General features: G+C 33.0%; 1 protein-coding gene across 6 annotated transcripts in view; it reads left to right on the top strand.

Annotated features, from left to right (window-relative positions):
• Positions 1–13226, top strand: part of PPP4R4 (protein phosphatase 4 regulatory subunit 4) — a 106919-nt gene that overhangs the window by 30671 nt on the left and 63022 nt on the right. For 5 of the 6 annotated variants that reach the window (XM_088145199.1, XM_088145201.1, XM_088145200.1 and 2 more), the window contains 2 exons: positions 831–933; positions 11695–11842. In XM_088145199.1, the coding sequence (XP_088001325.1) occupies positions 831–933; positions 11695–11842 (251 nt within the window). Of the gene's footprint in view, positions 1–830; positions 934–11243; positions 11273–11694; positions 11843–13226 lie in introns of those variants that run through there. The other variant, XM_088145204.1, reaches the window with a different exon arrangement.

The raw sequence follows: 13226 nt of genomic DNA, 5'->3' as shown, positions 1-13226 counted from the left end.
AATTTGCTGCTGAACCTTGTTTGTGAAGAGACCATGATGAAGAAAAGCTGGTTATTTACCTCTACTTGCATTCTTTGAGTGGTCAATTGTGAATTCACACAGCCTACTCCTCTACTTTGCTTGTTCTCAGGTGATCTTATTTTTCCTTCAGATCTGCTGTGTTATTTTTAAAATCTGAAAGGGTTCAAATAGTCACATGATATACATGAGATGGCAGGGCATCCTGTCAAATAAATCTTTTAAGTTCTGGAAGGTTTTGAATAGGTCTCTGTGCAAATGCATAACCTATGTGTATGAATTCAGGGACCCACTCAAAGAACTGCACTAATAGATACAAAATCAATTATTCTCAAGTCCCCTCAGGTTAAATTATTATGCTCTAAAATATAATAATGTCAAAATATGTTCCTTATTGAAATAATAATTTGGAAATGAGAAATATTCCAAAACTTGTGACCTTGGGTGAATAAATCTACGTCATTATACGATGAGAATTTAGCTCAGTTTTCTGCCTCAGAAGCATGTTGTGTATATCAGTTAAATGATACACTGAGGAAGGTCTGATAGTAAAAATTGAAATATTTTGAATTCATTTAAAGCAAATCATAATGGTGGGGTTGTTTTACTGAGTTTTGTTTATTGTGTTCTGTTAATAGTATTTGTAAATAATGATTTCTGTTTCATGTGTTTTTAATTTTAAAACAGATTTATCTGGTTTATATATTTTAATGAAATGAGGTTTCATTTCATGGCAGTTTTTCTTTTCTTTTTGCTAAAATTGATCTCATAGGAAATGTTTTTTAAAAGTTATTTTTTCTTTTTTTAATAAGTTCTGGTCAAGACATCCAAGGGACAAGCGTGGTTGCAAGTCTTCCAGTCCTGATGCGACAGAATCCTACAGAGACACTGAGGAGAGTCTTGCCAAAAGTTCGAGTAGGTGTAGTATGATTTCCTGTTAAAGTATTGTATGCATTCCAGTTACACCAAGAACAAAACTCCCACTGATTTTAATAGCTGTGAATAGCAGTAAGGAAGACAAAATTACATATTTGATTCAGGTGAAATGCAAATTCCCTTTCCCCCAAAATATTCTTGGATAAGAAATATTCAATTTTATATGAAATTTGTAGCTATCACAGTGAAATTTGTTTTTCTGGTAACATATTTACTTGTGTACAGATTTTTTTAGCAATGGCACTTACTGGAATGCAGTGGAATTTGGTGATAGATGTTTGTAATTCCCAAGATAAAATATTAATTGGGTTTATAAGCAAAGAAGTGTTTAGCATTTCAACTGCCCATGATATCAGAATGCTTTGTGCAAAGTTCATTACTTTATTTATTTTATTTATACATGAATTAATATCCTACCTTTCTGATACTTAATGTATCATGCTCTAATTATGCACAACGTGAGCACCCTGAAATGCATCTTCTCATCTGAATTATGATCTCTGTATATGGAGGGAAGGGCATTAACTGCAATATAGTATTTCTGTGACAATCACATAGGTTTCCTTATTGTTTTCTCTTATGTACTGTACATATTATGTCTTATCTGAACTATGTGATGTAACTTGGTTTTTTTATTTCTTTAAATGTATTTTATAAATTTATTATTTAAATAAATGTGGCAACAACAAAACATTAAAAAATTTAAAAACCCAGCAAAATGAAGTGCAAAACAAAAAACGAACAGGAACATAAAAAAACAAACGTGTGTGTGTGTATGCATTTGTAAATTAAAAAGAGATATTTTCAACATTTGAATATACTGACTGACTTGTTCTAAGAGCTCAGAGTAATCAGAAACCAACAAATCACATATAAGAATAGATAAATCAATTAAAATGGAAGACAAAATTAACATATTTTGAAATATAACAATATTTTGAAATATAACAGCATTTCTAATCTTTCAGTCCTCTTCCTGCTTAACTAATACAAGTAGAGTAACTTGATACGATTTCATTATATGTGCAGTTTTTCCAAAGGGATATTCAAAGTACTGTAAGATGATTTGACTATTTCTTGAAAAACAGTTTGAACTGTTAAATTGAAATGGTACCTAGTTCAATATAGCATTTAAACTGTATCCCAAAAATGAATAAAGTTTTTAATGTAGTGGTATTTGTGCTTGATTCCTACGCTACTTATTTCAAATGAGTTAATGAGCTGGTCATCTCTGTTGAAAGAGCTAGATTAATTCTTTTTTTTTTTTTTAGTTTATTCTATACCAAGAACTCCTCCGTCCCAAAATATCCCTCTCATATGTTGACCAAAACTAGTAATATATGTATTGCCATGTCATATTATAAAATTAATTAATTTATATTTAAATTAGTTTACATAACAACAACATCTATCAGTGTGGTTGCTAAGAATTGATGCTGATGATGGCACATAATCAACCTAACAACAAAAAAGCTGGGAAATTAAAAAAAAAAAATCTAATATATGTGTCCCAAATACCTAAATAGTCCTCTGGTCAAGATTCTAGATGACAAAATGTAAGTTCAAATATAGAAAGAGAAATAGGTTGTTTAGATCATTGTATAACTGATGCAAATGAACTTCCAATTTTCTCATGCCAGTTGTGAAAATAAAAGCACATAGTATCCATTACATTGGCCTTGCGTTAGTTTCCAAGCCATTGGTATGTTATTAAAAAAAAAATGATCAGCTACAAAGGAAGTTTTTCACAGCAAAGTTAATATGTAAAATAATTTCTATCCCAAAGGGAACCACCATAGCACTAAATGATGTCGTCATATGAACTTGTGCTGCATTTTGAACCATTATCTCCAACCATTAGCTGAACATGTCATTTTTTTCCCCCAAAGATGCATAGATATGCAGTGCTAACAACATTATTTCTGTTGAATAATAATAATAATAATCAGTTTTGAGTCCTGGTGACTGCCTGGACAAGTCCCTGCAGTTTTCTTGGCAAGGTTTTTCAGAAGTGGTTTGCCATTGCCTCCTTCCTAGGACAAAGAGAGAGGGACTGGTCCAAGGTCACCCAGCAGGTTTTGTGCTTAAGGTAGGACTAAAACTCATGGTCTCCTAGTTTCTAGCCCAATGCCTTAACTACTGCATCAAACTGACTCTCAGTTACACCTTCCAATTTGTAACCTTACAGAGAGCCGAAACTTTCTGAGTGAAAAATTAGGATGAGGATTTCCTCAATTAAATTTTCAAAACAATGCATTACATTTCTGAGAATACATTGTAAGTATATATATATATTTATATATATGGAAGAATACATATATTGTATAAATTACCAAAAGAAAACATTCAGTTTCAAGTTACTACTTTTTATTCCCCAAATTTACTTTTTACTCTAAATATAGAGACTGATACATCTATATTTATTTATTTATTTATTTATTTATTTATTTTTCAAATTTGTATGCCGCCCATCTCCCCCAATGGGTGACTTGGGTAACAAGTCTAAAATCTTGTTATTTTAATATGAAAGTATAACAATAACTGAGTATTATACACAGTTTAAATAATTCCAAGTAAGTTATTGCTTCTGGGCACCATTAAAACATAAACATAAAACATAAACTCCAAATATATAAATTTAATTTAAATTGATTAATAATATATCCAAAAAGAACTCCAAAATCATGAATTGATTTCATAATAGAAGATTCAGGTTTCTTGATTAATACCAAGATACCAAATGCTCTGTGGGAGAGATCCTAGAAATGTCTTTGTTTTTTTAAATAAGCCATGTATTGTATTTTATGTACAATTTTTATATTTGTTTGAAAGAACTGTAATCTTGAAAGGTGGGATTCAAGTAATTGAAATAAATAAATCCATCCATTCATCCATCCACCTTGAATGATGACTACTATAACTGCTATGCCAAAGATTGCACCTATGACAAATATCGTATCTGATAGGAAAGCTAGCTCTGTGCAGTGTGAGTTCTTTGATACAGCCAGCCAGCTGGTATGTGGGAGGAGACTGGAAAGATTAGTTTTAATGTGTGTTGAAACAAGGACATGCTGAATACTAAATCTAGAGTTTTATGTTACTGTCAAGAAACTACTTAAAAGTAAATTATTCTGTTGAGATTTTTAAGATTGAATGCTCATCAGACCTTTTAACTCAGAATACTGAAAATGGCACTTAACTTGTTTATTCTACAAATGTGGTTTAAGGATGAAGATAGATACGGAGTCAACATTTAGACAGTTATCTTTAATGTTAGGCTAGTTGCTTTTATTTTTAAAGTTGCTTTTATTTTTAAAGAGTCTAGGTAAATTTCCTTGCTTAGTCTTTAGAGACCAGTTGATTTATCTAATACAAATCTCATGTGCGTGTGTGCGCATGTGTGTGTATATTTATTTATTTATTTGTGTGTGTGTGTGTGTGTGTGTGTATATATATCAGAAGCAGAGGTGTAAAAAGAATAAAGTTCAAACTATATCTTACAGGAGTAGAGATCTTTAAAAAATATTAATCAAATCAAGTGGAATCTTAATTTCTGATTTTAAAAATCCTAATAATATGATGGCATATTCATAAGTAGTTATAAAGGTTGAGTGGCCACTCTTCTATTTTTTTAGCTGTTCTTTCATTTATAACTCATTTTAACAGAAATTAAAACAAATTACCAAACTTAATGTACAAATATATTACACTGAGATTTAATCTGAATGAGCTTTGATATATAATTATAAAGGGCAAATGTTCAGATATGTTGTAAAGACTCATACTGTTTTATTCCAAGCTTATCTTGAGCTTATTTGGGGTTACAAAAATTCATGTTGTATTTATGGGATGTTCCTTGAAAGCTCAGTGTAAGTGTAGATGGGTCAAATAAATATTATATTAATTACGTGATTTGCCTTGGATGAAGTAGCTAGCCTTTACTCTGATGAAGACTGCCATTCCCAACTGCTTATTTATGTGAGGGAAAAAAAGCACTTATTTCAATGGGAACCCTTCTGCTCCTCTCTCTTGCCTATGTAGATATCAGGTATAGGATGGATATGGAATAAAAAAATACTTTGCAGGGACAAGGAAGACCAATCACCCCTCCCCCCCCCCTTTTTAAAAAATGTTGTTATGCCTGTTACAAGGAGGTTGGTAGTACACTGGTTCTTTCTGGAAGGTTTTGTAGAGTTGCTCTGAGACAGTATCCCAGGATATTTAGGAGAATTGAAGGTCAAAGCCTTTGATAATCAAAGAAAGCAGAAATTTTAAAATGAATATTGTACTATATATCTCAACTAGTAAGAGACTAGAGTTAATTGGAAATTAAATTAAGGTATATAGACACTGTACTATAATGAGTGTACCCAAACCTTCTTTCTTAAAGGTGAAGTGTTTTTCTTATAGTCACATACTCATATCTTTAATTTTGGGTTGACATTTCCCTACTGAATTATCATGCTTGTTTGTCTTAAATAGAGGAAATGACATGCATGCTTTCTTTTCACACAACAGCTTTCAGCAAAATAATTGAAACAGGATGTTTCTTTTATATTCCCAATGTTTTAATTTTGTGCAGTAAAATTCCATCTAAGAAGTTACCCTTTTTAAATATCAGAGTTATCCAGGAAGATTGAAAAACTGATTGCTTTTTATTATGTGATATTCTTGTATACGTTTGAAAGAGTTTGATGGTTATTTCCTCAGCTTTATTTGCTTATATATTCCAGAATTTAATTCTTATGAATTAAATCTTATTTTTTAAACATTTGAACAGTTGACTTTTTACCATCTAATGAATGGATTAGGTGTATTATCAAACATGGATATGTTTTTATATATATATATATAAATATATATGTGTGTGTGTGTATATATAATCATGTATATATATATATATATATATATATGTATATATAATATGTATATGTATATATATATATAATCATGTATATATGTATGTATGTAGGTAAAATAAAAATCTGCATTACCTTCTAAATCTTATACTAATTCAGGGAGAAAAGCTAAATATTAGTATATAATGTTAAATTTATTCCTAGATAGATAGTATGTTTACCACCCCTCAAGTCCTGCTATGGTACCTCATTGTGGGGGAAGCAGAACTATTCCTGGGAGGGATGAATAAAGAATACTGGGTATGTACAGCAAGAATATATACTCTCAGCAGGGTTACCTGAGGGACAAAGGTCATCCTACTTATTATAGGGCAAATATTCAAGCTTATGCTCCAATCACTGATGAAGAAGAGGAGGAAGTTATAAGTTTTATGATCAGGTTCAATCTGAAATTGAAAAATATGCAAGCAAGATGTGCTCCTTGAGTATGCAGAATATAAAGGATGGCCTTGATGGACAGAAGGAAGATCTCTTACCAAGGTAACAATCAGATAAACATGGTTGAGTCCACACCAAGAAAGAGATTTACAAAAATGCCTCAGACCCCCCCCCACCAATTCACATGAAGATAACAGAGAGAAGAGGGGAAGCATATTCAGACTTGCAAGATTATGTTACCGAAGCTGTTCTAATAAAAGTAGCTTTAGACCCACACAGTATCTGTTTCCTAGTCTGGTCTACCTTATATGGCTGACATTGAGGTTGGAGCTGAAGCTGGAAATAATTAGCTGGAAAATATGGTTGGATTGTATGACCTAGGAAAAAGAAATGAAGCAGGAGAATGACTAGTCAGTTTCTGCCAATCCAAAGATTTCTTCATTGCTAAAACATTCTTCAAGCAAGCAAAATTATGCCTCTATACATGGTCATAACCAGATGGAGCACACACATACAAAAATGACTATATTATTGGCACAAGGAGGTGAAACAGCTCAGCTATAACAGCAACGACGTGGCCAGGGGCTGATTGTGGAATGTGAGCAAGTTCCAAATCAAGCTAAAGCAGAAGAAAGCCAACCAGTTTCCACAATATGATTTTGAGCATATACAAACTGTTTTCCAGAAGAACATCGGTAATCCGCTTGAAATCCTGAACCTCTGATAGGGTACCAGAGGAAAGAAATAAAACAAATTGTTGTTAAGGATGAATGTGAAAAGAGACTGCCAAAGATCAGAAGCAGAAGAAAGGAAACTCTATGTCACAACAAACCATGGAAATTGACGAGAAGAGAAGAGAAGCCAAAGCCAAGAAAGACAATTATCTCAGGAGGGAATTTAACAAACAACTTCAGAGAGCTGTTAGAAGAGACAAGTGGCCATATTATAACAACATCTAAAAAGACACTGAAGAGAGAAACAGACATGGAAAACAAGCAAAGTTTTCCATGAACTCAGAAGGAAGTTCCAACCCAAACTGATATACTAAAGGATGCCAATGGACAGAAAGTAACTGATTCAAAGAAGATGAAAAGGAAAATAATGAAATTTGTATAGTAGAAATGTCAATATCCAAGATACTTTGGAAGATATTCTCTATTTAAAATAAACTTTACTATTAGCAGATGAAGTTAGTCAGTACTCCAGTGATTACCAAGTCAGAAGGTTACAGTAATTGATAAATAAATAAAGTATCTACAAAAATATGCCAAGCAAGAGAAGAATCAGTAAAGGTTCTAACCAAATCAAGCCAGCAAATCACACAATGACCAACAGATTGGAGGAGGTCAGTTTATATACAAATATCAGTACTAAAAAAGAAGCGTTACAGAGTGTACAGACTTTCCCACAATATCCTTAATTTCACATGCTAGCAAAATAATGCTTAGGGTTATCCAATGCAGATTAGAATCCTATAGTGGAAGGGAAATGTACAATGTTCAAACTAGTTTTTAGAAAAGGCAGAGGAACAAGAGACATTGCTGATGCATACTAAATAATTATAATAGAGAAAGCCAAATTTATTTATTTATTTATTTATTAAATTTGTCCCCCGCCCATTTCGCCCCAATGGGGGATTCTACAAATATACAAATAATATTTCCAAAGTATCTTGGATATTGATATTTCCATTAAACAAATATACAATATACTACAATATTTGTATATACAAATATACAAATAATACCAAAAAGCTGCCCAGAGTCACCCATTGGGGGAGATGGGCAGCATACAAATTTAATAATAAATAAATAAAATAAAAACAAAATATTGATTTTGTCAACATATATTATGGCCATTGAATACCTTCTCCAATGCCATATTTGTACTTCTCTATATTGGGCCTCCCTGTCCATGAACAAGCAAATTTTCTATATCCAGTTAGGCTGTACAAGTAAACTCAAGACACTCCTGGTAAATTTTCCAGTGGTTAAACCTATATCTTTGATAAGGGACTTATTTTGTCTCTATAGATATATTCCAGTTTGCAGCCCATGTATTTTATTGCACAGAGTTTAAAGGAAACTGTTAAAGTTATCAATATTTCAATACTTCTCCATCAATCCATCCCTCTCAACATTCCGCAAGCCCCTCAAGACCTGGCTGTGTTATCAAGACTGGAGGTCCCAGGGGACTGGGGAGAGTTTCTGATGGCTCCCTTACTGTGGTTAATATCAACCTCTCTGTTCTGTGCGCTTTTTATAGTTATTTTTTAATTGTGACTGTTTTTATATATTTATGTTTTTAATTAAGTATTGTACGCCGCCAAGAGACATTTTTATGTGATGGCTATATAAATATGATAAATAAATAAAAATAAATAAAATATTGTCCTCTCTTTTGTTTATGCAGAATTGTAGAAACTCAATGTGTGGTGTAATTTCAAGCTTTTAATGGCTGGATCAGTATACTCCCTTCAGTATGATTCAAAACTGACTTGGTGTTTTCAGCATTTCAATACTCAGGAGAAGAAGAAAAAAGTCTTTTTGTTAAAACTCTGTTCTGACTGAATATTGTCTATATATGTTGATTGTGCTTCATATATGCATCTTATAAAAACATAGAAAACTGCTTCATGGTGAATTAGGTTATTGATCCATCTAGTAGTTGCTAAAAAGACAAATACTATTTTGGGAGATATTAACAGGAACACAAACAAACTGGAGCAAGTTCAGAGAAGGTGTACCAAAATAGTGAGAGGAATGGTTAAAGGTCCTGGGTATGTTTACCCTGCAGACTGAGGAGAACTATGGTAGTGATCTTCAGATATCTAAAGTTTGTCATATAGAGAAGGGAGTAATTGGTGGGTAAGACCAGGGCTAACAGGTTGTAATAGCAGTGAAGTAGCTTCAGATTAGGTATTAGAAGGAATTTCCTGATGGTAAGAGTTGTCAACCAGTAGAATAGGATCCCTCATGTATCTAATGAAGTCAGTGAGGCCATTAAGGTGTAAATATGAAATAATGGGACAGGACTATAAAAACAATGTGGTTTTTAAAGAACGAAGAGGCAGTTTCCCATGAACATGAGGCAGTATCCTTATCCCTTGAAGTTCCCCCTGAAATCTGAACGGCTCCCACCATACTGATATTTCAAGGGCCTTAAAGACCTGACTCTTTACCCAGGCCTTTGGAGAGGATGACTGACACCCCTTTCTTCCTTTCTGCTCCCCTCTGGGTTTGTTTATTTATTTATTTGCCATTGTTATTCTTTTGGGCTGTTTTTGTGTTTTTTTGTATTCTTCATTTTTAAAAGTTTTAACAATTGTAAACCTCCCAGAGTCACTGGGAGTTGGGCGACATTTATTGTTGTTGTTGTTGTTGTTGTTGTTGTTACATAGTTTCTTTCTAGGAAGTTACTTCTGCTTTCACAGAGCTCTACTCACCTCCTAGTATCTTTTTCTAGCTTATCAGTATTCCTTGGCCTCCTAGACGTTCTATAGCTGAGCTGACAGTGTAGTTTCCAGGGAAATGTTTTTGTAATGGGAGTAGCTGCTCAATTTTAAACCACATAGCTGAGTCAGTGCTTTTGTTTTCCCTGGGAACATGTATTTGAGTAAGGGACTTTTAAATTGATCCCCCAAATTCTCCTACAATAAATTAGTCTAGATCAGAGTGACTGGTGGTAGGTTTCCAGAATTTCAGGCAAGAATTTCTGATTAGCACCTGCAATAAGTTAGGGTGATGCCAGAATTACAACACATACACACTGATGTAATCATGCAAATGTAGATGCATGAATTGAATCTAGAATATTCTCTATGCAAAGTAAATGTTCTGTCATTGAGTTATGATAATGCTTGTTGCCTATTGGGAATTTTACCCCATAACAGAGATCTGCTTAGAAAGTCAAATGAGCCCCACCTTAACATTTCAAAACATTTGGGATAAACACATCATTTGTTGGATATGTAGTGGCTAGATAGAAGAAGAGGAGGAGGAGGAGAAGGATGGGGGCTAGCATTTTGTGGTTTAATGTTAACAGCCCAAAATAAAAGTTTAATTAAAGTGTAAACAACTTTGATTAATGACTTTGGGTACCTTCTTGTATTCCAAGTAAGAAGATGAATTGGATTAATTTAACGAATGACAAAAATCTGGCAACATTTGTAGATTTTACAAATATAAACAAAGAGAATGCTGGACACTGGCTAGTTATATGATGAGGTGTGAGAGCTAGTTTTGACAAAGTGAGCAGTAAACAGCCTAAAGTCTTTCTAATCTGTTACTCTAAAAAGGCAGGGTGGAAACCTAACCCCAAAAAGAGAGACCTCAAACCCATTGCACTATCTGGATGGGAGAAAAATCACAAACATTTGAATTTAGATTACAATATAAATAGAGTGTGCATTTAATATATACCAGTTTCAAGAATTCATTCATTACAATAATGGCATCACTCATTTTTCTAAAATCTGTTGATCAGAGATCTGCATCCTTGAATGCCTGTGCCTGCTTCCTGTTCTCACAATTTGAGTATTAGTCTTAATGAAAAAGGAATTATCAGTTTATTATTTATTAACAATATCTGTTTGCCTCAGTTCATAAAATACTTCAGAATAATTTACAAATATAATTTTTTAAAATCAATCCATAAAAATCAAAGTCTCAGTATAATAATAAGGAAGATATTAAACAAAGATAAAGTAATCCATTTTAATTTTTATAGGCTGGATGAAAAGGCCAATTTCAAAGAGAGTTTGTAGTATCAGGACTACAGTAGAGAAGGCTGTTCTTTTGTTGCAGGTCAACCTAGCCTCCAGTGAATTTACATATTATCACAATGAATATAAGATGTAGATGGATTTTTCAACTTGCCTTTTCACCTACACTAGTGGCTTTATAAACATTTTGATTCTTTGGCAACAGAAGATATATTTAGCCTACTTGAAATAATGAGATAAAGGCTATATCCTGAAAACAGAGTTTAAAATGTCAGCATCCATTGTTTTGAGAGAGTTGGTAAGTCTTGCAAGAAACATACAAGAACTAGTGAGATAATCTATATTTGGGGAAAAATATTGAATGATACATCAGTGTGATATTATGCAACATGTTATTTTATATGTCATCCTTTCATAAAACTATTACATAATTATCTTTCAAGAACAATTTTTGTCTCTATTTTATTTGTATTTTTCAAGACAAAACAAGGTACAATACTTTATTATGGTCATAGACCAGCTCAAAAAAAAAAAAGGGGGGGAAACCCCTCAGTGTGCGACAGCAAATAAAAACTACAGTAAAACTCAATAATTATAAAACTGGTGTGGTTAAGGTGTGGTATATTTTACATATAGTAAGCTGTACTTTTTATAATTGTTATATTTGCTTTTAGTGTATGTATGTCTTTTACTTCATTATTATTTTTCCTGATTATACAGGAGGTCCTACCTGTTGCAGGTGTGGAAATGCAATTAACAGCAGCTGTTTCTCTTTTGACAATTCTGCAAGAGGAGTCAATATCCATCCATACTTATTCTCACTCATTCTTGCAACTCATTCTACAGAATTTGGAGCATAGAGATGCAGGTCAGAGGAATGCCATGTTGCTGATTTCTTAGTTTGCTATGCTTTTTCTTCTGATAATGTACTATTTAAAGCAATACATGCAGGAATAAAGTAAAATAATGATTACAAAATAGGTTTGCTAGTGCTATATCATTTATTTGATTAGCTTTTGCTTTCTTTCACCCTGACTTAAAATACATAAATTTCAATAATTTTGTGGAAGCTTCTGAGTAGATAGTACTGAGTAGGATTGTATTTAGATTAAAAGCGGATTAATTTTATAGGAGATTAGGTCTTCTGTTGGTTAAAAAAAATCAAATATATATTGGGGGCAAATGTACCTCCAGTGCTATGCACATAAAATTACTGGGTGTAAGTTATTAACCATATTATGCATAAATTAAGATGAATAATACTCCATATGTAATATAAAAACATACACAAATGGCATCTGGAGGCCATTTGTAGTTATACTGATTAAAAGTTACATCATTAAAATGCATATAACAATGCAATAATCATATATAATGTTTTAAAATATTTAATTACACTAATAGAAAAAACATACATATGATAGTATTAACAATACAGTAACATCAAAAATTTTAAAAAGGCCTAGAAAATACCTCATAGAACAACACTAAAAATAATTTGAACGTCCTGTTCCCTATACCTTTGTGAGAAAAAAAAAATTATTAACAGACAATGCAACAGTCAACAATTCCTTGTTATCGAGCAGATGTGGAATTACATTTCCAATGTTTATAATTATTACTTTGACTGCTCCTCATCCCCATTTACACATCTCAATATCAAAAGCTCTTTGTATCCAAAGAGGCAATGGCTACATTTTGTCTATGCTGATTTAAAGCAAGTACATGAGTCAAGAATCTAATATAATTAGAACTCTGATGGCTAGGTATGAATCCAGCCTGAGCTGGATGCACAATAGTTGGAAGAACAATTTCAGCTAAGTTTCAGGCCAAGGTACAGTACAGAGATAGCACTGTGGATGGTCTCTGGCAGGATTGGGATAGGGGAAGTGCAACCCTCCTAGTTCTGTGTGATGTCTCATGTTTTTGAGGCCACCGGACATGCTATACTTCTGAACTATATCCAAGGAGTATTTTGTGGTGGTTTTTCTTCCTGAATAGATAGTTTCAGTTGATAGTGGTCGGGAGGTCAGATGGAGCTCAGTTGAGTGCGATAGGACTTGATTCCCTTCCTGCCCTTATGTAACATCTACGTGAAGTTGCTAAATGAGATCATTCTTCAGCTTAAGTTCATGTGTTATCAATATGCTGATGATACCCAATTCTGCATCTCATTCCTGGGTCAGGTTGAGATTTAATCCCAGCAAGACCAAATAGCTCTCCATCTTTAGTTGTAAATAGAATTGCACTCC

Source organism: Python bivittatus, unplaced genomic scaffold, assembly GCF_059951505.1.
Source record: "Python bivittatus isolate LINGU-HERP-01145 unplaced genomic scaffold, Pbiv_v1 ctg000480_np1212, whole genome shotgun sequence".
In the NCBI taxonomy this organism is placed as follows: domain Eukaryota; kingdom Metazoa; phylum Chordata; class Lepidosauria; order Squamata; family Pythonidae; genus Python; species Python bivittatus.
This window is presented reverse-complemented; position numbering and strand designations above follow the sequence as displayed.